The sequence below is a fragment of the Camelus bactrianus genome, chromosome 29 (genome assembly GCF_048773025.1).
Source record: "Camelus bactrianus isolate YW-2024 breed Bactrian camel chromosome 29, ASM4877302v1, whole genome shotgun sequence".
In the NCBI taxonomy this organism is placed as follows: domain Eukaryota; kingdom Metazoa; phylum Chordata; class Mammalia; order Artiodactyla; family Camelidae; genus Camelus; species Camelus bactrianus.
In genome coordinates, this window is record NC_133567.1 from 24,054,707 (window position 1) to 24,070,888 (window position 16,182).

A 16,182-nucleotide genomic window follows, 5' to 3' on the forward strand; every position below is an offset into this window, starting at 1 on the left:
CGGGAACCAACACCTGGAAGTGTCCTCATCTTTAATTTTTAGTCAAAGCTAATGACTATGAAGCTACTGGGTATCATATAAAAGTTCAGAAGCTTCCGTTTTCATATTTATCAGGTCTGCAGGCCAAATTTTATAGTAATACACTCCACATACAGAAGTACAATTGAAGTTTACTGAATACATTTGTCAGAGGTAAGACGTCTCACCAGCAGAAGTTAAGAGAATGAGAGTATTTGAAAAGAAGTAGCCTGGAATCTTGGTGATAAATCTGTCAAACTTTGATCCTGCAAATTCATCTTACTCAATAATTTAAGGTTTTTTTTTTTGCCATTTATGAAATGTCAGTTGGTTGGAGAAACATTTGTGTACTTTTATTTTCTTTTATGAGTGGTTTTGATGTTACAACCTTGTAGTTGCTATGCTTACTGAGAGTTCTCATCTAAATTACCATTTTTTTTGAGACATTCTGATAAAGGAATCAGGGAGCTGGAATGTATTACTTGATTGTTTTTTTCTCTTGTAGTAGATTGGGAGTTTAATAAATGTGAATGAATACACTGACTCTAGTGGAAGTATTTGTTTGAATGGCAGTTGTAGATTTCAACAGCAAGCAAGAGTGGGTGTAGAGAATTAATACACCAACAGAATTGAGTCAAAACCATTTTAACGGGCTAGAAGTGGAGCTGTATGCAATCAGTAAAATAAAACGCAACAGTGTTAAAAGTAGAATCTTACATCAACCTTAAAACTGCATTTTCTAAGAAGAGAATAAAGAGTACCTAGGAGGTGGGACTTGACAACAACTAACGTAGAATCAGTTTGAAGGAAGGTGAATGCAGTGATTCTTTACTGTAATTTTACTATATGTTAAAAACGCATGCCATTGCTTAAAATGCTACCAAAAGCAAGAAGAAATCATTTCACTAAATTTTGCATGGACCAAATATCAGTCAGATTATTATCATTATTTTCAGGGGCTAAAAAAAAAAAAAGAGGAAAATAAGAAAATTATTGAATTAAGAGGGTTACAAGTGAAAATTGGGAGGATGATGGCTTAGGAAGCTACATTCTGAGGAAGTCTAAGGTTTACCTAGAAGGACAAAATGAAAAATTTAGCCTTGCATGACAGATTGTCAGTTACCTAATGATACAATGTAGGAAAAGCTGTATCAATTCTTCCTCTTTGGAGGAGAGTGGAGAAGTGTGTATCAGAGCACATTCAGTGATGCAAGAATGTCCTAGTTTTAAACTTTAGATATGATATATAATATTACCACTTTTATGACATGAGTAAGTTTACCTAAATTAGCTGATGTTGGTTTCCTCACATATAAATAATAATAAATGAGGCAAAGAGGTATTTGTTTTGGACAATTAAATTAATGAATTTACAGAGCACAACTGACACATGGTAGGCACCACGTATCCATATTTCCCTGGTCACAGCGGCAGAATTAGTGTCAACAGGTATTACAGGAAGGCATAGTCAACCTTAAAAATGGGGAAAAAAATCCTTTAAGGAATTACTTTGAGTCTAAATACAAATAAAAATGTATTTACTTAATAATTTGAGCTTGGTCTCTTTTATAACAACCATAAGGGAAGAAGTTGTGCAAAATTTGAGTTCAAGGTAAGAAGCCATGAGCATGAGATCTGAATAGAGAATGAAAAGTGGAGAATGTGCTAGTTAGACTGAGACCTTCTGGACTGATTAATATTGCTATCCTATTGAGTAATATTGAAACCCTATTAAACAAAGGTTTCAAATACATAGATCTCCACCCCTTTAGCTCTTCAGGGAGTGAATGTTTAGAGTAGTGGAAAGGATAAAATTAATTTCAACAACTAATATTTATTGAATGTTTATTACTATGTACTTGTATCTTAAGAGTTTGCACTAGAGGGGATAATAGGCATACATGTTGATAGTAGTAATATGAGATTTTGAGTGTAAGGGACAGGGTACCAAAAAAAGAATGTTCAAGGATTCCTGAAATATCAAAAGTGAGCTCAGTGTTGAAAGATATCAAAGGTGGGGGGGTCGGACCAAGTTAAGGTGAAGAAGACATAGATATGCTGAGGTTTCACCTGCAGTTTTTTGTCATTAGTAAGCAATAATTCTTCCAATGTGCTTCATTTCTCTGCCAGGATTTTACAGGTATCCTTTGCTATATAAAAAGGAAATATTACATTCTGAATATAAGAAAACAATTTACATTAAACTAATATGATTTTCAGGTGGACAAGAATATGAAAAATCATGGGGCAAGATGCAGCAAGATGTTTTTATTATTTTCATATAATTATGAATTATTTCCAGAGAAACTGAATCAACTGTAGGTATTAGTGGCTTTGTGAATAGAAAAAGGGGAAATGAAACCAGTTAATATGCTAAAGAATTAAGATTATGTATATTTTTTCAGTCTTTTGAAATAATTGTTAGTTATTTTAAAAGTTATTTTTATTATAAAAGTTTATACTTCTTTTAGAATATTAATGGCAATAAAATAAAAACAACTATTATCAAATTTGCTAGACTTAATCACTAGTAAGTTCTTGGCTTAATTTTCTTTGCACATAATTTTGTCTAGTGTGTGATAACTCTGAGTGAAGGCAATCTAAAACAGTGGTAGAAATTCTGTAAATGCTAGCTAGAGCTGGATTTATCTGGGCTGAAACAATCCCTTTTAGATTCACCTCAAGAAATCTCCTCTCCCCACTGGTTGCTTCCTTAGAGACAGCTACAATTTTTAGGGTATGATTTCAGTTTTCTGCCTTCCATGTAATTTATCTTTCATATTTTTTTTCACTTCTTTGTCCCTTCCACCTGCATCTGCATAGTTGCTCAAGATTTTTTTCGTTATATTTTACTGCCTTCAGTGTGACTGCATTGTGATTTCCTTCGCTTTCGTATTGATTTCCTTTTTATTTCAAACAGATAGGTTTCATCTTAACTGTCCTTTTCTGTGGATTTCTGCTTTTTGTCACATAGAGGCCATATCTTGGTCCTTTAATTCTCTGAACCAACAGAATAAACACAAAAATCTATAATTCTCAGCCAGTGCTATAATCAGGGCTTGAAGGTTCATTTTGATTTAATCTCTGCCTACAGTGTTTTACCTTGGGACACTATACAGAGAATGTCGTGTAACACGGCCTGTAACAGTGGTCAAATCACAGTTTGTGTTTGACTTTTCTGATTGGTATCATTCATATTGGGTCTCAGTTCCTTCAAGTTTGCACTCAGTGGAAAGTTTTCTTAAACTCCGGCATAATGCCGTTGGTTGGTCATTGTTTTCAGTGGTAGTGTTTATTTTTCATTTCCCCCTGTTTCTTCATTGAATCTTTTTGTTCTTTCCTCTCTCTAGATGCATTTAATTTTGCTCTTGTATGCGATGTATTTGTTCTTGTTGTATATATACAGACTTTTCATGCTATGGAGAACTGACATAATGTATTATTTTCGTGTGGCTCCTGTTAGAACTAATTTGAGAGGGTAAGTTTTTTGTCTCTGTATTTCAGTTTGATGCTACTTCCCTTTCCTCTGTTCTAGAATATTGTGTATACATTTTATTTCGAATTATGATTATTATGGTTTATTCCTACTTACTCCTCCCTGAGTGAGGAGAGAGATGTTCAGACTTTACATCTGCCAACAGATACAGGAGTATTGGTTATCCATTGTTGGGCTAACTTTCCACTCAGGATCTGGCTGAATTCTGAACCCTGAGGTGGAGAGCAAGGGAAGTGGGCAGGTCTTTGATCTGTTTCTTGTTACTAAGCAATCATATATCCGCTCCAGCCTGACTGTATTGAGCTGGGATCTTCCTTGTTTGCTGAAACTCAAGGCCAAAGGCATACATGAAAAATTGTAATTCTCAACATGCAGTGTTACCAATGTCTTTGTGCCTCAGCCCACACTTACAACGTATCTTCTTTGTCACTAGCTCCTATCCCATGCATGTTTGTTATTATTATCTTTATAATAATTATCCTTATAGGAATTTTAATGGAAAATAGGTGAGGTTACTTCAAAGGTATTTACACCCTTAATTAAAAAAAAAATTTCCTTTACCTTTACTTTTTTCTTATAAACTAAAATAGATTGAGGTTAAAAAGTATCTGGAGCATAATATTAAACGCAAATCTAGGAAGGAAAATTAAAATAAACATGACAGCCCTAGTATGGCAGCTTCTAATCACTTGGCATAGGGAGAAAGTAGAATAGATTGTTGAGATACTTAGTAGACTCATGACATACATCATGCATATGTTGCATACCATTTTCTTTGTGCACAAAGGCTCCCTGGGGAGATTCAGGGATACCTTTCCAGACTGTGATTGGTTTGGGATAGCCAGGGTCCATGGTTTTCATTTCTTCACTGTATCTCCAATACCTACAAAGGATAAATAAACAAAAACAACAACACACGCATAGGAAAGACAATTATGTAGATAAACTCTAACCGCTAACATTCATTAAATCCTTGCTGTAACGCTATCTGTTAATGATTTACAGAACTGATACAAATCATGCAAAGATGGTGGACACAAATAATGTATTCTGTTTCCTTTTCTGTATATGCTAAAAAAAAATGATGGGTAGGTTATTGTGTATTTAGCAAGTCTGCTAAAGTTAATTAAAAAATAATGCTAGCTAAGCATAGCTACAATTCAAAAGGGTGTCACCAATCTGTGTAGAAATCAGAGGTTGTCAGGATTTTTAAAAAATCTTACTTAGGCAGCCGGATCTTCTTTTGAAATAAGCATAATCTTGATTCATTTTTTCATTCATTTATTTAACAAATCTTTATTGAGTACCTCCTATGTTCCAAGCATTAATGTAGGGGCTGGAGATACAACCTTGAACAAAACAGACATGCCCTAGCTCTCACCAGTCTTACCTTTTAGGATATACAGGGGTTATGGGCAAAAAACAATTTATCAGTACATACATACTATCATAGGAGGTGCTAAGATCTATAAAGAAAACAAAGCAGAAAAAGGTATCCAGGACCATGGGTCAGCCATACAAAATCAGTGGTTAGAGAGGTCACCTGTGATAAAGTGACATTTGAGCAGAGGGAGGAAAGAAGTGAGGAGTGACATACGTAGTTTCAGAGAGAATAACATTCCAGGTAGAGAAACTCGTTACCGAAAGTTTCCGTGGCAGGTGCAAACTTAAGCATCCACAGTGAGGCCAGTGTGACTAGAGCTGCACTAGCAAAGGGCAGACAAGGGCAACGTGGGAGCTGAGACCCATGACTGGATAGACCCTCACACCACGGCAAAGCCTTCAGTTTTCCTCTAAGAGAGAAGTGAAGCCAATGCTGACTTTGCGCAGAGGACCTTCAAGACATGGCTTAGTTTTGAGAGGAACCCACTGCTGCTGTGAGTGAAATAGACAGAAGGGGGTAAAGCAGAAGCAGGGATGATAGCAGTTAGGATGGCATTTCAGTCATCCTCTGGCTGGAGTGTTCGCCATAGAGCTGATGATAATTCAAGGCACTGGGGTATTATTTTGAAGGAAAAGCCCGAAGAGCTTACTAATGGATTGAATGCAGGAAATGAGAGAATGAGGCTGAGCATAACTCAAGAATTTGGAGGCTGAACATCGGAAGAATAATGCTGCCATTCAGTGAGATAAGGAAGCAAGGAATGGTTAAGTTGGGGTGGTTTGAGGAATCACGAGTTTGGTTTTAGGTATGTTAAATTCAGATGCCTGCTAGACAACAAAGTGGAGTTGTTGACGAGGCTACTGGGGACCTCGTCGAGTGTGGACCTTAGGGCAGGTCTTGACTACAGTCCTTGGTGTATAGACAGATAAACAGATGAAAGCAAAACTTACTAAGAGTCAGAACTCTCAGAGCTTCATCCCTTCACAGGGCGGCCACTGGGCCACTTTCACAGAACCGCTAGCCAGCTGAGGAACGAACTGTGAACGTCCCTACTTTGGATCACTCACTATGGTTTGTATGTTCTAACAGTCAAACAAATGTAGGCCTGAATGCTCAAAAGGATGGACAAAACCGGAGTGACACCACTGGGAGTCCACAGTGATACTGCTTATTTTAAGGCAGGCATAATGCGCTACGTATTGTATTATTTAATCACAACAAACCCATGAGAGGGTCATCACTGTCCCCCTTTGAGGGAGGAGAATTCTTGGAGGACAATGAATGATAGGTAGATTTATAACCAGTTCTGTCTGATTTCAAAAGTTGCTATTCTTTTCTCTACACATACCAAAAATGTTTGACAACCTTCCCCCTCCCCCACCCCGCTAGACATCTCTTAACATCTGCCAAAAGTCGTGTTTCAGCAACACAGGTTTGTGAAGTAACACACAATGCATTATCTTGGGGTTAGGCGTTTGGCTCAAATCAGAAAAAGGAAAAAAAATTCTGGTCTTTTCTGACTATTTTCCTATTTCGGGTCTATGGAGAATGCTTTATCTACAGAGTTATGGGATCTTGTAAAGAAGATTTTGCTATAGATTCCTAGAAACTTCACGAAAGTAACATCCAGAGTATTAGCACTTGCTCCATTCTCAGTGTTCATGTGGAAAGAAGAAAAAGATTGTTTCAGGATGCATCCCAATAAATAAGCCACAAGTCAGGTTTTATGCAGAAGGCAAACACCCGGCGGAGGTGCCCATCATAGGTTGTTGATACACAGAAGATGAGGGTAGATCTGATAAAGACACCAGGAGAAGCTGCATGCAGAAGCACTGAGCTGAAATAATGGAGCTCAGTATTTTTTGAAGAAGACAGGTAGGGAATGAACTGCTCTACCAACACAAAAGTGCATTTTCTTTCACAGTTTTTCATGGAAACATCTGCTTTTAAGTTATTTTTGAATATTCCTTTATCACAGAACATTCTGTGACACACATATCCTGGTTAACAGGGTTGAGATTACACTCAAAATCTCCAGATCTCTTCTCCCAAGTAAATATTTCAGTGGGATTTATGATAGTCATATATGTTAACTGGTTCCTGCACTTGACCATGAAGAAAACCTCTCTCAGAGAAATCATCAGATACCTGATTTCATGGATGCTAAGATACACATTTTCTCACACTTTACATCTCTAACATTGGGGTGCAGTTTACAATCAATACTATGTCAAAGTTTACTGGGCAGGGTTTCTCTCTCAATGATAGATTAAATAATAATGCATTTTATGAAAAATGGCATTTTTAGATGGTATAAACCGTAACTTAAAGCTAGTTTTAAAATTCTATTAACTTAGGAATAATTTAAAATTCTGGGGACAATGGGATCCTACTCTGCATGTGATTCAAGGACAATAAGTTCATACTCAGAGCCAGGTTCATTCTCTAAGGGGAGGTTATAACAAAATTCATGTAACAATACCTATTCTTTATGGAGTGTTTTGTAGCTGTAAAGTAAATTTATATACATACGTTATATTTAATCTTATTTCACTAAAATCCTTCAACAGTCCTTCATACTGCATATTATAATGTACTCTGTGATGATGTCCTAACAATGGATTCAGTACATTATGGTCACTCAGTTCAGTCAGTGACAAAGCATTGGGCATCATATTATTCAAAAGTAATGTCTTAGTCACATTTGCCCTTTTGAATGTTAGAGTTGAAACTCAAACTAAGGCTCTTTGTTCCCTAGTTGAGTAGTTTTCTACCACGTTACTGCCAGTACTTCCCTTGATAGAACATTCCAACATTAATCCCCCTGTCATTTGTACCCTCTCGGAACCCTCACTCAAATTCTTCATGTTCATTGTGTGAGTATAATTTTCCTTCATCCCTTGTTCTATTCATTCATAGATCCATTCACCTGCCAAACTTTTTGTGCACATATATGCCAGACACGTAAGATTCATTGAGATCACATTTCAAGAAAATATTAATGGAATGTGCATTTTATTATACTCTCTTACAGGAACATAATTTTGGTATGAATCTGTCAGAATAAAAGCAAATTTCCCCTCTCTATGCTAGCAGATAATGCAAACCTATAATTTGGGGTCATTTCACAATCTTCGAAAAGTTCAAAACAGGCTTGGACTCTCAGGATATCTGCTGTGTCAGCTTTGATACAAATCCAGTAACTTAAATGTGATTAGAATCATCTAACGATATTCAGCCATAATATTATTCAGTCCATTATATTATTAGATATAAACATTATATTCAGCTGCCTTATAAAAGATACTGAGGCTTTTCTTTATATAAATATAGGTTTGCACTTTAATTTCTAACATATTTGAACATATTTCAACATGAACAAAAAAAGCTCACCCCACTGAGTTTTTGCATCCGTGGTATTTCACGGGTTCATTGAGAAGTATATTAACATATTCAGATGGAACATTGTGCAAATAAACCATTGGGGAGTTCAAATTTAGATATTATAAAGAAAAAAATTGGAATTTTGTGTACAAGGGTCAGCAAATGATAAAGGTTATTATAACTCAATCTTACAGTTTTTTCTTCTGGTATATCAGTAATCTCTGCAGTAGAATTGACTTTAAATTGCTGATTCTTTGAGAAAACCATTGTAAATCAATGTTTTAAAATAAATTACGAATTGAAATGGGATTTACTCATCATTTTTTTAGACCTGGTCATGAGTCACATTCATAAGAGATAGAAGTTGCCCATGTGGTAGAATACAATGTTATCTTACATTCCTTCTGTGTGAACAAACAAGAGGTATAGACAATTCTGGAATGACATATTCTATTGTTACTGGATACTGAACTCAAACTGAACAAAAAATGGCTCCAAGACGGAGTCCATGGGACCCAAGCATTTCTTCATCCTACTTTGTCTGTTTTACTCCCGAGTCAACACTACTTGCCTCTCTCTGTTAAGTTACCACAGAACAGAGTCACTTTTTCTCACATCTAGATAATCATACGAAATCTCCATTTTTGTACTCTGTTTGATAATTTTAAAAACATGTAAAAACTTCATAAACACACAACTTGAGCTACAGGAAATCAATGTATTTTTCGGATTGACTATTAGTGGAAATAATAATAAAACGAACCAAAATGGGGGACCTAAATTTTTGTCCTTTTTCTTTGAAAAGGTCTTAAAATTCTCAAAGGTTCAGCTTAGAATGAAGTATGACAAAAGAGTCTTGAATATACTTGTGAGAAGATGCTGAGAGATGATTTAGAAACATAGCATTTTAGAACTAAATGTTATGAAAATCAAAATGTATCCAAGCATCAAATTATAGCATATTAGGAAAAGGGCAAGTGGGAGGCTGGGGGACTGAGCTCCAGGCCGTATGTGAAAAAGTCAAACTGGAAATTCTCATCTGAATTTACAGATCTGTTTAAAGAACCATCATTGCATCTACTCTTCTTCAGCTGTCTCTGCACTTGGGAGATTTCGTGCAGGTCCCTGCTTTCAGTACAATTTATATGTTCAGTTACTTCTCAGATCTGTGCCTCCAACCAACCTTTCCACTAAGATGTGAACTCAATTGTCCAACTACCTATTTGATTTCTCCAGTTGGTGTGAAAACAGGTAACTCAATCTGGATATAAATATTTCAAACTTTTAATTCCCTTTCCTTAATATCTCTTCCCCTATTTGCCCTGTCTGCAGAAATGGCACCATCTAACTCAGTCATTTTTGGTGAAAACCTAGAAGTGTCTGATTTGCTTTTTCTCACCCCTAAAATTCAAGCCACTAAGAAAACTCGTTATGATCATATTTGAAATGTACACCATGCCGACCCCCTTTGCTCTGTCTCCACTGCTACCATCGTGTCCCCTTGTACTGGAGGACACCTCCCAATTTATCTCCTTGCTTCCAGTTTTGAAGCCCATTCTTCACACAGATGCCCAAATGATGTTCGTGAGCACACAGCAGAACATGCATTCCCCACTGAAAAACCTCCAACGCCTTTCCATGGTACTCAGAATCCAGTCTTTGCCATGGTCTGCAGGGCCCCATAATCTGGTCCCTGCTTACCTGTGTGACTTCCTCGGCCACTCACTATGCTCAAGCCACCATGTTTTTTTCTGATTTGAGCATTCCAACATTACTGCTTTTCCGCTGCTGTTGCACGTGCCTATGAGGCACCGTTTTGAATAGTTTCATGTGGCTGAAACCTCTCCCCACTCAAGTCCCTGCATAAGTGTCCCTTTCACAACTTAGGCCTTTCTTGACTTCCACACTGCTTTCCCAACCGCTCCTTACCACCCATGAGTCTCTGTCACAATGTCACCTATTTTATGTCTTTGGAGCATTCCTCAATGTCAAAATGTCAGGGTCATTTATCTCTTCTCTGTTTACTACTATCTCCCCTGACAGAACCTAAGAATCACGGGAGCTGAAGCCTTGTGGCTGTTTCTACTGCTATATCTTTATCACCTGGCACCTGTCACACAATGTGTGTCCAAACTATTTTTTAAATAAATGAGTGAGGGCTAGGGCAAGACCAGTAGAGGAATCTTAAGGAAGCAGGAGTTAGAGCTGTTGAGAAGGGAATGGGCTGTCTCATATTTACACTGTCGCCACAGGGAGTCAGGTACAGAAGGATGAACACCTCTGGGGTGTAACTGAGGCTGCCTAGAATTTGGTAGGAAGTGAATAAGATGCAGGGCTGACATATGGCAGCACTTAAACTGAATCTAATTTAAAGATGTGCTTTGTTTGTCTAATAAATTATATATATATATGTTTTTGATATTTACTGTTTTTCTAGAGTATTCGCACTTTCCAGCTCCTCACAGTACCCATCACTCCTATGGCCATAAATACTACTGCTGTACACAGCACTATCCACATTATTTGACCTGACACCTTAAGGCAATTTGGTGTTTTTATACCTAGAATAGATTATCTCTAAGATCCTTTTCTGACCAGAGCCTTTGAGACATAGAAACCTGTTAATACATTTTTTAGGCAGAAAAATGACAGTGGAATAAGAGGAAGAAATAAGTAAGGATTAATAATTTTCAATATGTTTTCTTTCAAAAATATACATGGAAGATATATGCAATGTTAAAACTGATAAGTATTGTAAATATGTAATGCCTCTAATGAAGAAAGACTCACTGAATTCTTACACAAAAGTGACAATCAAATTGTTGTTTATCTGTTTGGGTTAGACAGTTTAATGTCTTTTCCACCTACTTTTAATCTAGAATGAATGTATTGATAAATGTTGTGACTTTGGAATTATGTAAGTATGCAAATATGAAGTAATCTGTTTACAAACATCTATGACTCACGAATTCTTACATAAGATCACATACGTGGAAATTAATTGGGACCCTGCTTTATATATTTTTAAAACCTGTAAGACTAATTATTTAAGGAGAACTTAGAAGCAGAATATTTCTATATATGTGTTATATTTTGCATGCAGCTTCTCAAGTAGGAAATAAATGAACTAAAACTCCTTTTCTCATTTACTATAGTCTTTATTCTGTTATAAATTTGGTATCTATCCTTCATTGATTTCACTGATTTGAGGCAGCCCACGTTTAATTTCTAAACTTCAGTTCTTTCAAGAAGTGCTAAGTTTTTAGAATGGAAACATTTTTAAAAAGTATGACTATCTGATAATAAAATAGCAGTTTTTCTGATCGTCTATGAAACCCTCATTAAAACGGTCACATGAAAAGCTTTCATGTTCTGTCCTGTAGAAGTTAACATATTCAGTGTGTCTTCTCAGCCTTTTGATTCTACCCCTTTCTGGGGAAAAAACAAACAAACAAACAGAAAAACCAAAACAAACAAAAGAAAATAAAACTAAAAACAAACAGCCTACACAACGTTGTATTGAACCTAGTCCCGAAAGAGTACTTTCAAGCAATTAAAACCAGCTGAGGAATTAACTCGAACAACCTCGAGGGTTGTTATTTTAAAGAATATAAGTCCACAGATTTATTTTTATTAGTGGTCACCATGCTGTGGCAGTCACCACCTTCCTTCTTTCCTTTCCATACTCTACTATGCTTTCATCTCGCTGAGAGTTGTATACTTTTTTGTGGTAAGTAGTGTCTTCTCTAATAAAACTTTTGTTGGATGAATCTTTTTTATTTTGTGATTTAGTAAGAAATGTTTAGCAAAACTTTAGTTTCATGGTAGTGAATTAAAATCTATGCACATTTTGCCATAGAAATATATACAAATCTGATGTGTAGAAAGTTAATAACAGAATAAATGCAAAAGTATACATTTGTATCCATGGAGGCAAATTATAGGATCTTTTTGTTCATAGGTAAAGTTCAACATTTGAAATCATCTGCTAAGTGCAAAATACACAAGGATTATATTCTTACTTTTCTCCTGAAGCTTGAGACATTTTATAGGATTATGTTATGCTAAGATTTTATGGCAAACTCAATACTAGTTTGCTGGTCATTAAAGCCTGTTGTTTATATGTGTGTGCGTGTGGGTGTGTGCTGTAAATTTACTTGTAAAATGGCATAAAGTTCTTTGACATACCAGTGACAGTTACTTATAGGTGTCACATTTTGACCCGGCTAGTAATAGTATAATTAAAATTTAATTTTTCTTTTTTATTACTTTTTTAACCTAATATTAATTTAAATGAATAAAAATGTAGCCTTCAACATTATATTTTATATGTAATATCTGTCAAAAAGTGGGCAAGGGTAGAACTATGTACACCTAGTGATCACTGTAAAGTCGTAAGACTAACAATTCACTTAAGCTTTACAAACTCTGGTAGGAATGCCATAAAAGGAAAAGAAATGAGAGAAAATAGCGAAGGATATTATACTTTCAGCCAAATGTATTTAGCCCAGCGATGGCCAGTTAGTTCACAGCACCTATCTGCCAGTACCTAAATAAATAGTGTCCTGAAAAATAGAACTCATGACTAAACTGAAGATATTTGAAAATATTCAAAATTAACTGTGTGCAGACTGCAAAATTTTAACTTAAAATATAAAAGCAAGAAAAAAAAAATCCTGTGTTAAAAAGTAAGTTAAATTACAAGGAAATGTATTGTAATGATAAATATACACTGCTACATAGTTTTATAGGCATGTTAAGATTACGAAGAAGAGAAAGAATATATACTACATATATACATTCATAAGAAAGTCATATTATTTGGGTATATTAGAGAGAGATTTATCTTGAATATTATTCTAAAATATGTTTAGAAATAGTTTCAATTCTATTAATTCTTGTGTTTATATACACACAGTCAGATTCTTCCATCAAATGTACATGCCTATGATAGACTAGAAATATTGACTTCTCTAAACATTAGTTAACTGTTTTCCTCATGTGAAGTGTGTACTGACCTGTCCCCCTTGAAGAAATAGGTTTTCCCAACGTCCTCCCACCAAATGGCTGAATCAATACCATGCGGGGGAATTCCGCTTCCAAGAGAAATCAAGTCATGAGGGTAACCAGGCTGAAGAGTCGTGTCCTTGAACACCCAATATTTGTTACCTGTATGAAATAAGTGCAAATGCAGAATACACTAATTTAATGTCAGAAATAAGAATATATCTTCTCACATAATGCAGTTAAAATTCTTTAACATGAAATCCATGAAATAACTCAGTTAGTGGTCACATCTGGAATACTGACATTACTTCTGAAACACCGATGCTACTTTCAAAAGTGGTTATAACGAAAACCTATTTAATAATCTAGTCAAAGTCTGTAAATTAATTTAAGAAATTAAAAAAAAAAAAAAAAGATCTACAACTTGCCATATGGAAACAGTTCTGAATCAGGGATCAAGGATTCTTCCTCTAGGAATTAGACACCTGACTTTGTTCAAGGCTACATTATTCCTGTGTTTTGTGCATTCCGTATACCCTCAGATTCTGTACTGGATACAATTGCTGCTCTGGTAAAACACTGCCTCTAGGCAGACCCTTTCTTTCTATTATATAAACATTAATAAGTCCCCTCTAGTCTTATAAAGTCATCTTCCTTTGACCTGATGACCGCTTTCAGCTGTATCCTTCTCTTTAAGAGTGGTAAGTAAAGGGAGCAAAAATTTAACCCTAACCTTGTTGGGAACTGCCAGAGTATGGCCATATTAAAAAGAAGATAAACTTCAGTCAGCTTTTTGTTGCTCTGAAATTATCTACAGACAACACACTTCCTCATGCCCTACACCCTTGGTGGACCACGTGGACCACTCCCCTCTCTGGTACGCCTCTCAAGTCACCTGCAACCATTCCTCATTCCACTGAAAGTTGATTTAATACCTATTGTCTACTGAAAACTTTTGTCCTGGAGTCACCAATGCCTACAATTTTTCCACCCTTATCTACTGACACAGTTGACCACTTAAAGCACGTTTCTCCCTGAGCTGCTAGAAAACCATCTACTTGCGGTTCTTTTTCTTTCTTCCTTCCTTTCTTCCTTCCTTTCTTCCTTCCTTTCTTCCTTTCTTCCTTTCTTCCTTTCTTCCTTCCTTCCTTCCTTCCTTTCTTTCTTTCTCTCTCTCTTTCTCTCTCTCTCTCTCTTTCCTTTCTTTCTTTCACTGCTCCTCTCTGGGCTTCATTTATTTCACTCAGTTGACATTCCCAGGGCTCTGTTCTCTGCCTTCTTCTCTTCTTATTCTAAACAGGGGAGGGGCAGAGTGGAACCACAAACTCAAATACTTAAAAGGGCCAGGCTAGAGAAGGCAGGACTGGAATGGCAGGGGTATTATTCAAATATTGAGAGACATCCACAAAAGTCAGTAAATATGCCTTCAAGGCCTATTTGTGTCCCCACCCCTCTGCCCTGGCCAAGTCTTCTTCCCCTGGTTCCTCTGGATCTTTCTATAATCAGGCAACTTCTTAAATCACTCCCTCCTCTTGGGGTTAATATCTGACAGAGTAGAACAGTTAGTATCTTATTAATATCTGACAAAAATATCCTATGTCCTTTCTAATAGATGTAAGTTCCTTGTTGTTACAATTTTTCAATACCACCCCTAGGTGAGGACTATGGTAAAGTGTAGCATTCACATTACATCAAAAGGAATTTTAAAAAATAAAATAAAGTAAAACCACATATTGGCCTGAGAGAACCTAACACAAACAAACCAAAAAAAAAAAAAAAAAAAAAAAAAAACCGAAAAAAACCAAACTTCAAGCTAGATTTGGTTAGGAGTTTCCAGTTTGTAACTAGGAGTTATCGAATCATTCTAAGGGCTTCTTACTACCAATTGCTATCATTTTAATATAAAACAATGTTTACTGAGTACCTTCAGTGTCCCAAGTGTCATGTTGGGTACAAAGGACACTAAAGACAGACCTGATCACTACCCTGATCACCCTACATTCAAGTGAATCAGCAGATGAAAACCAAGAACACAAAAACATCATTGTAGTAATTGGAAAACTAATGAATTCTATGAAGGAAACACATCAGGGGTTGAGAACAAGAAAACATAAGGGGAACTAAATTCAGGTAGGGAGATCAGGAAAGCCTCTCTGAAGAAATACCACTTCAGCCAACATTTAAAGAAAGAGAAGATGATATCTATGCAAAAAAAAAAAAAATGTTGGGAGGAACAGCCCAAGAAAAGAAGAGTTTTGTATGAACAAAAAATTGAAGGGAGATCCAGGGAGTGTGAGAAGCAAGAAGGGAGTAGCACTGGAAACCTACACGCTGGGCCTGGATCGCAGTTTGAGGCGCTGGGAAGCCACCAAAGAGGTTCAATTAGTGGAATTTATGAGTGGGATGTGCGGAGGGATATGATCTCTTTCATATTTTCAAAAGATGGTATTTGGCCTTTTGTGGAAAATGGATCATACAGAGAATAATGAAAATGAGATCTACCAAGGGTCTTTTGCTAAAATTAATTAGTTATTGGAGTCATTCATCAACAACGTACTTTGTACACATTACACACTGCTTTATGCACTGGAGATATGAGAGTGAACAGAAGGCAAAATCTGCACTCATGGAGCTTAGATCACAGTGAATGGGTGTGGGGAAACTGCCCTTAAACAAGCAAATGAATAAAGATATTTTCAGAGAGAAAAGTGTACAAAAATACAAAAGAATATATTAATATAACAGTGATGGGGTGGCTGGATCCCTTTATTCAGATAGCAGTGCAAATTGTGTATTCAATGTGAATTGTGACTCATGTAACACCAAAGAGTCAAACCAGTGAAGATGGTTTTAGGCGGAGGAAACGCCGAGACCAAATGCTCCAATGGAAAGA

General features: G+C 36.3%; 1 protein-coding gene across 1 annotated transcript in view; it reads right to left on the minus strand.

Annotated features, from left to right (window-relative positions):
* MMP16 (matrix metallopeptidase 16) overlaps window positions 1–16,182 on the minus strand; it is a 283,386-nt gene that overhangs the window by 11,745 nt on the left and 255,459 nt on the right. Inside the window, exons 8-9 of the mRNA XM_010952046.3 lie at window positions 13,301–13,451; window positions 4,282–4,397 (exon numbers count right to left, since the gene is read on the minus strand). Of these exons, the coding sequence (XP_010950348.1) occupies window positions 4,282–4,397; window positions 13,301–13,451 (267 nt within the window). The remainder of the gene's footprint in view (window positions 1–4,281; window positions 4,398–13,300; window positions 13,452–16,182) is intronic.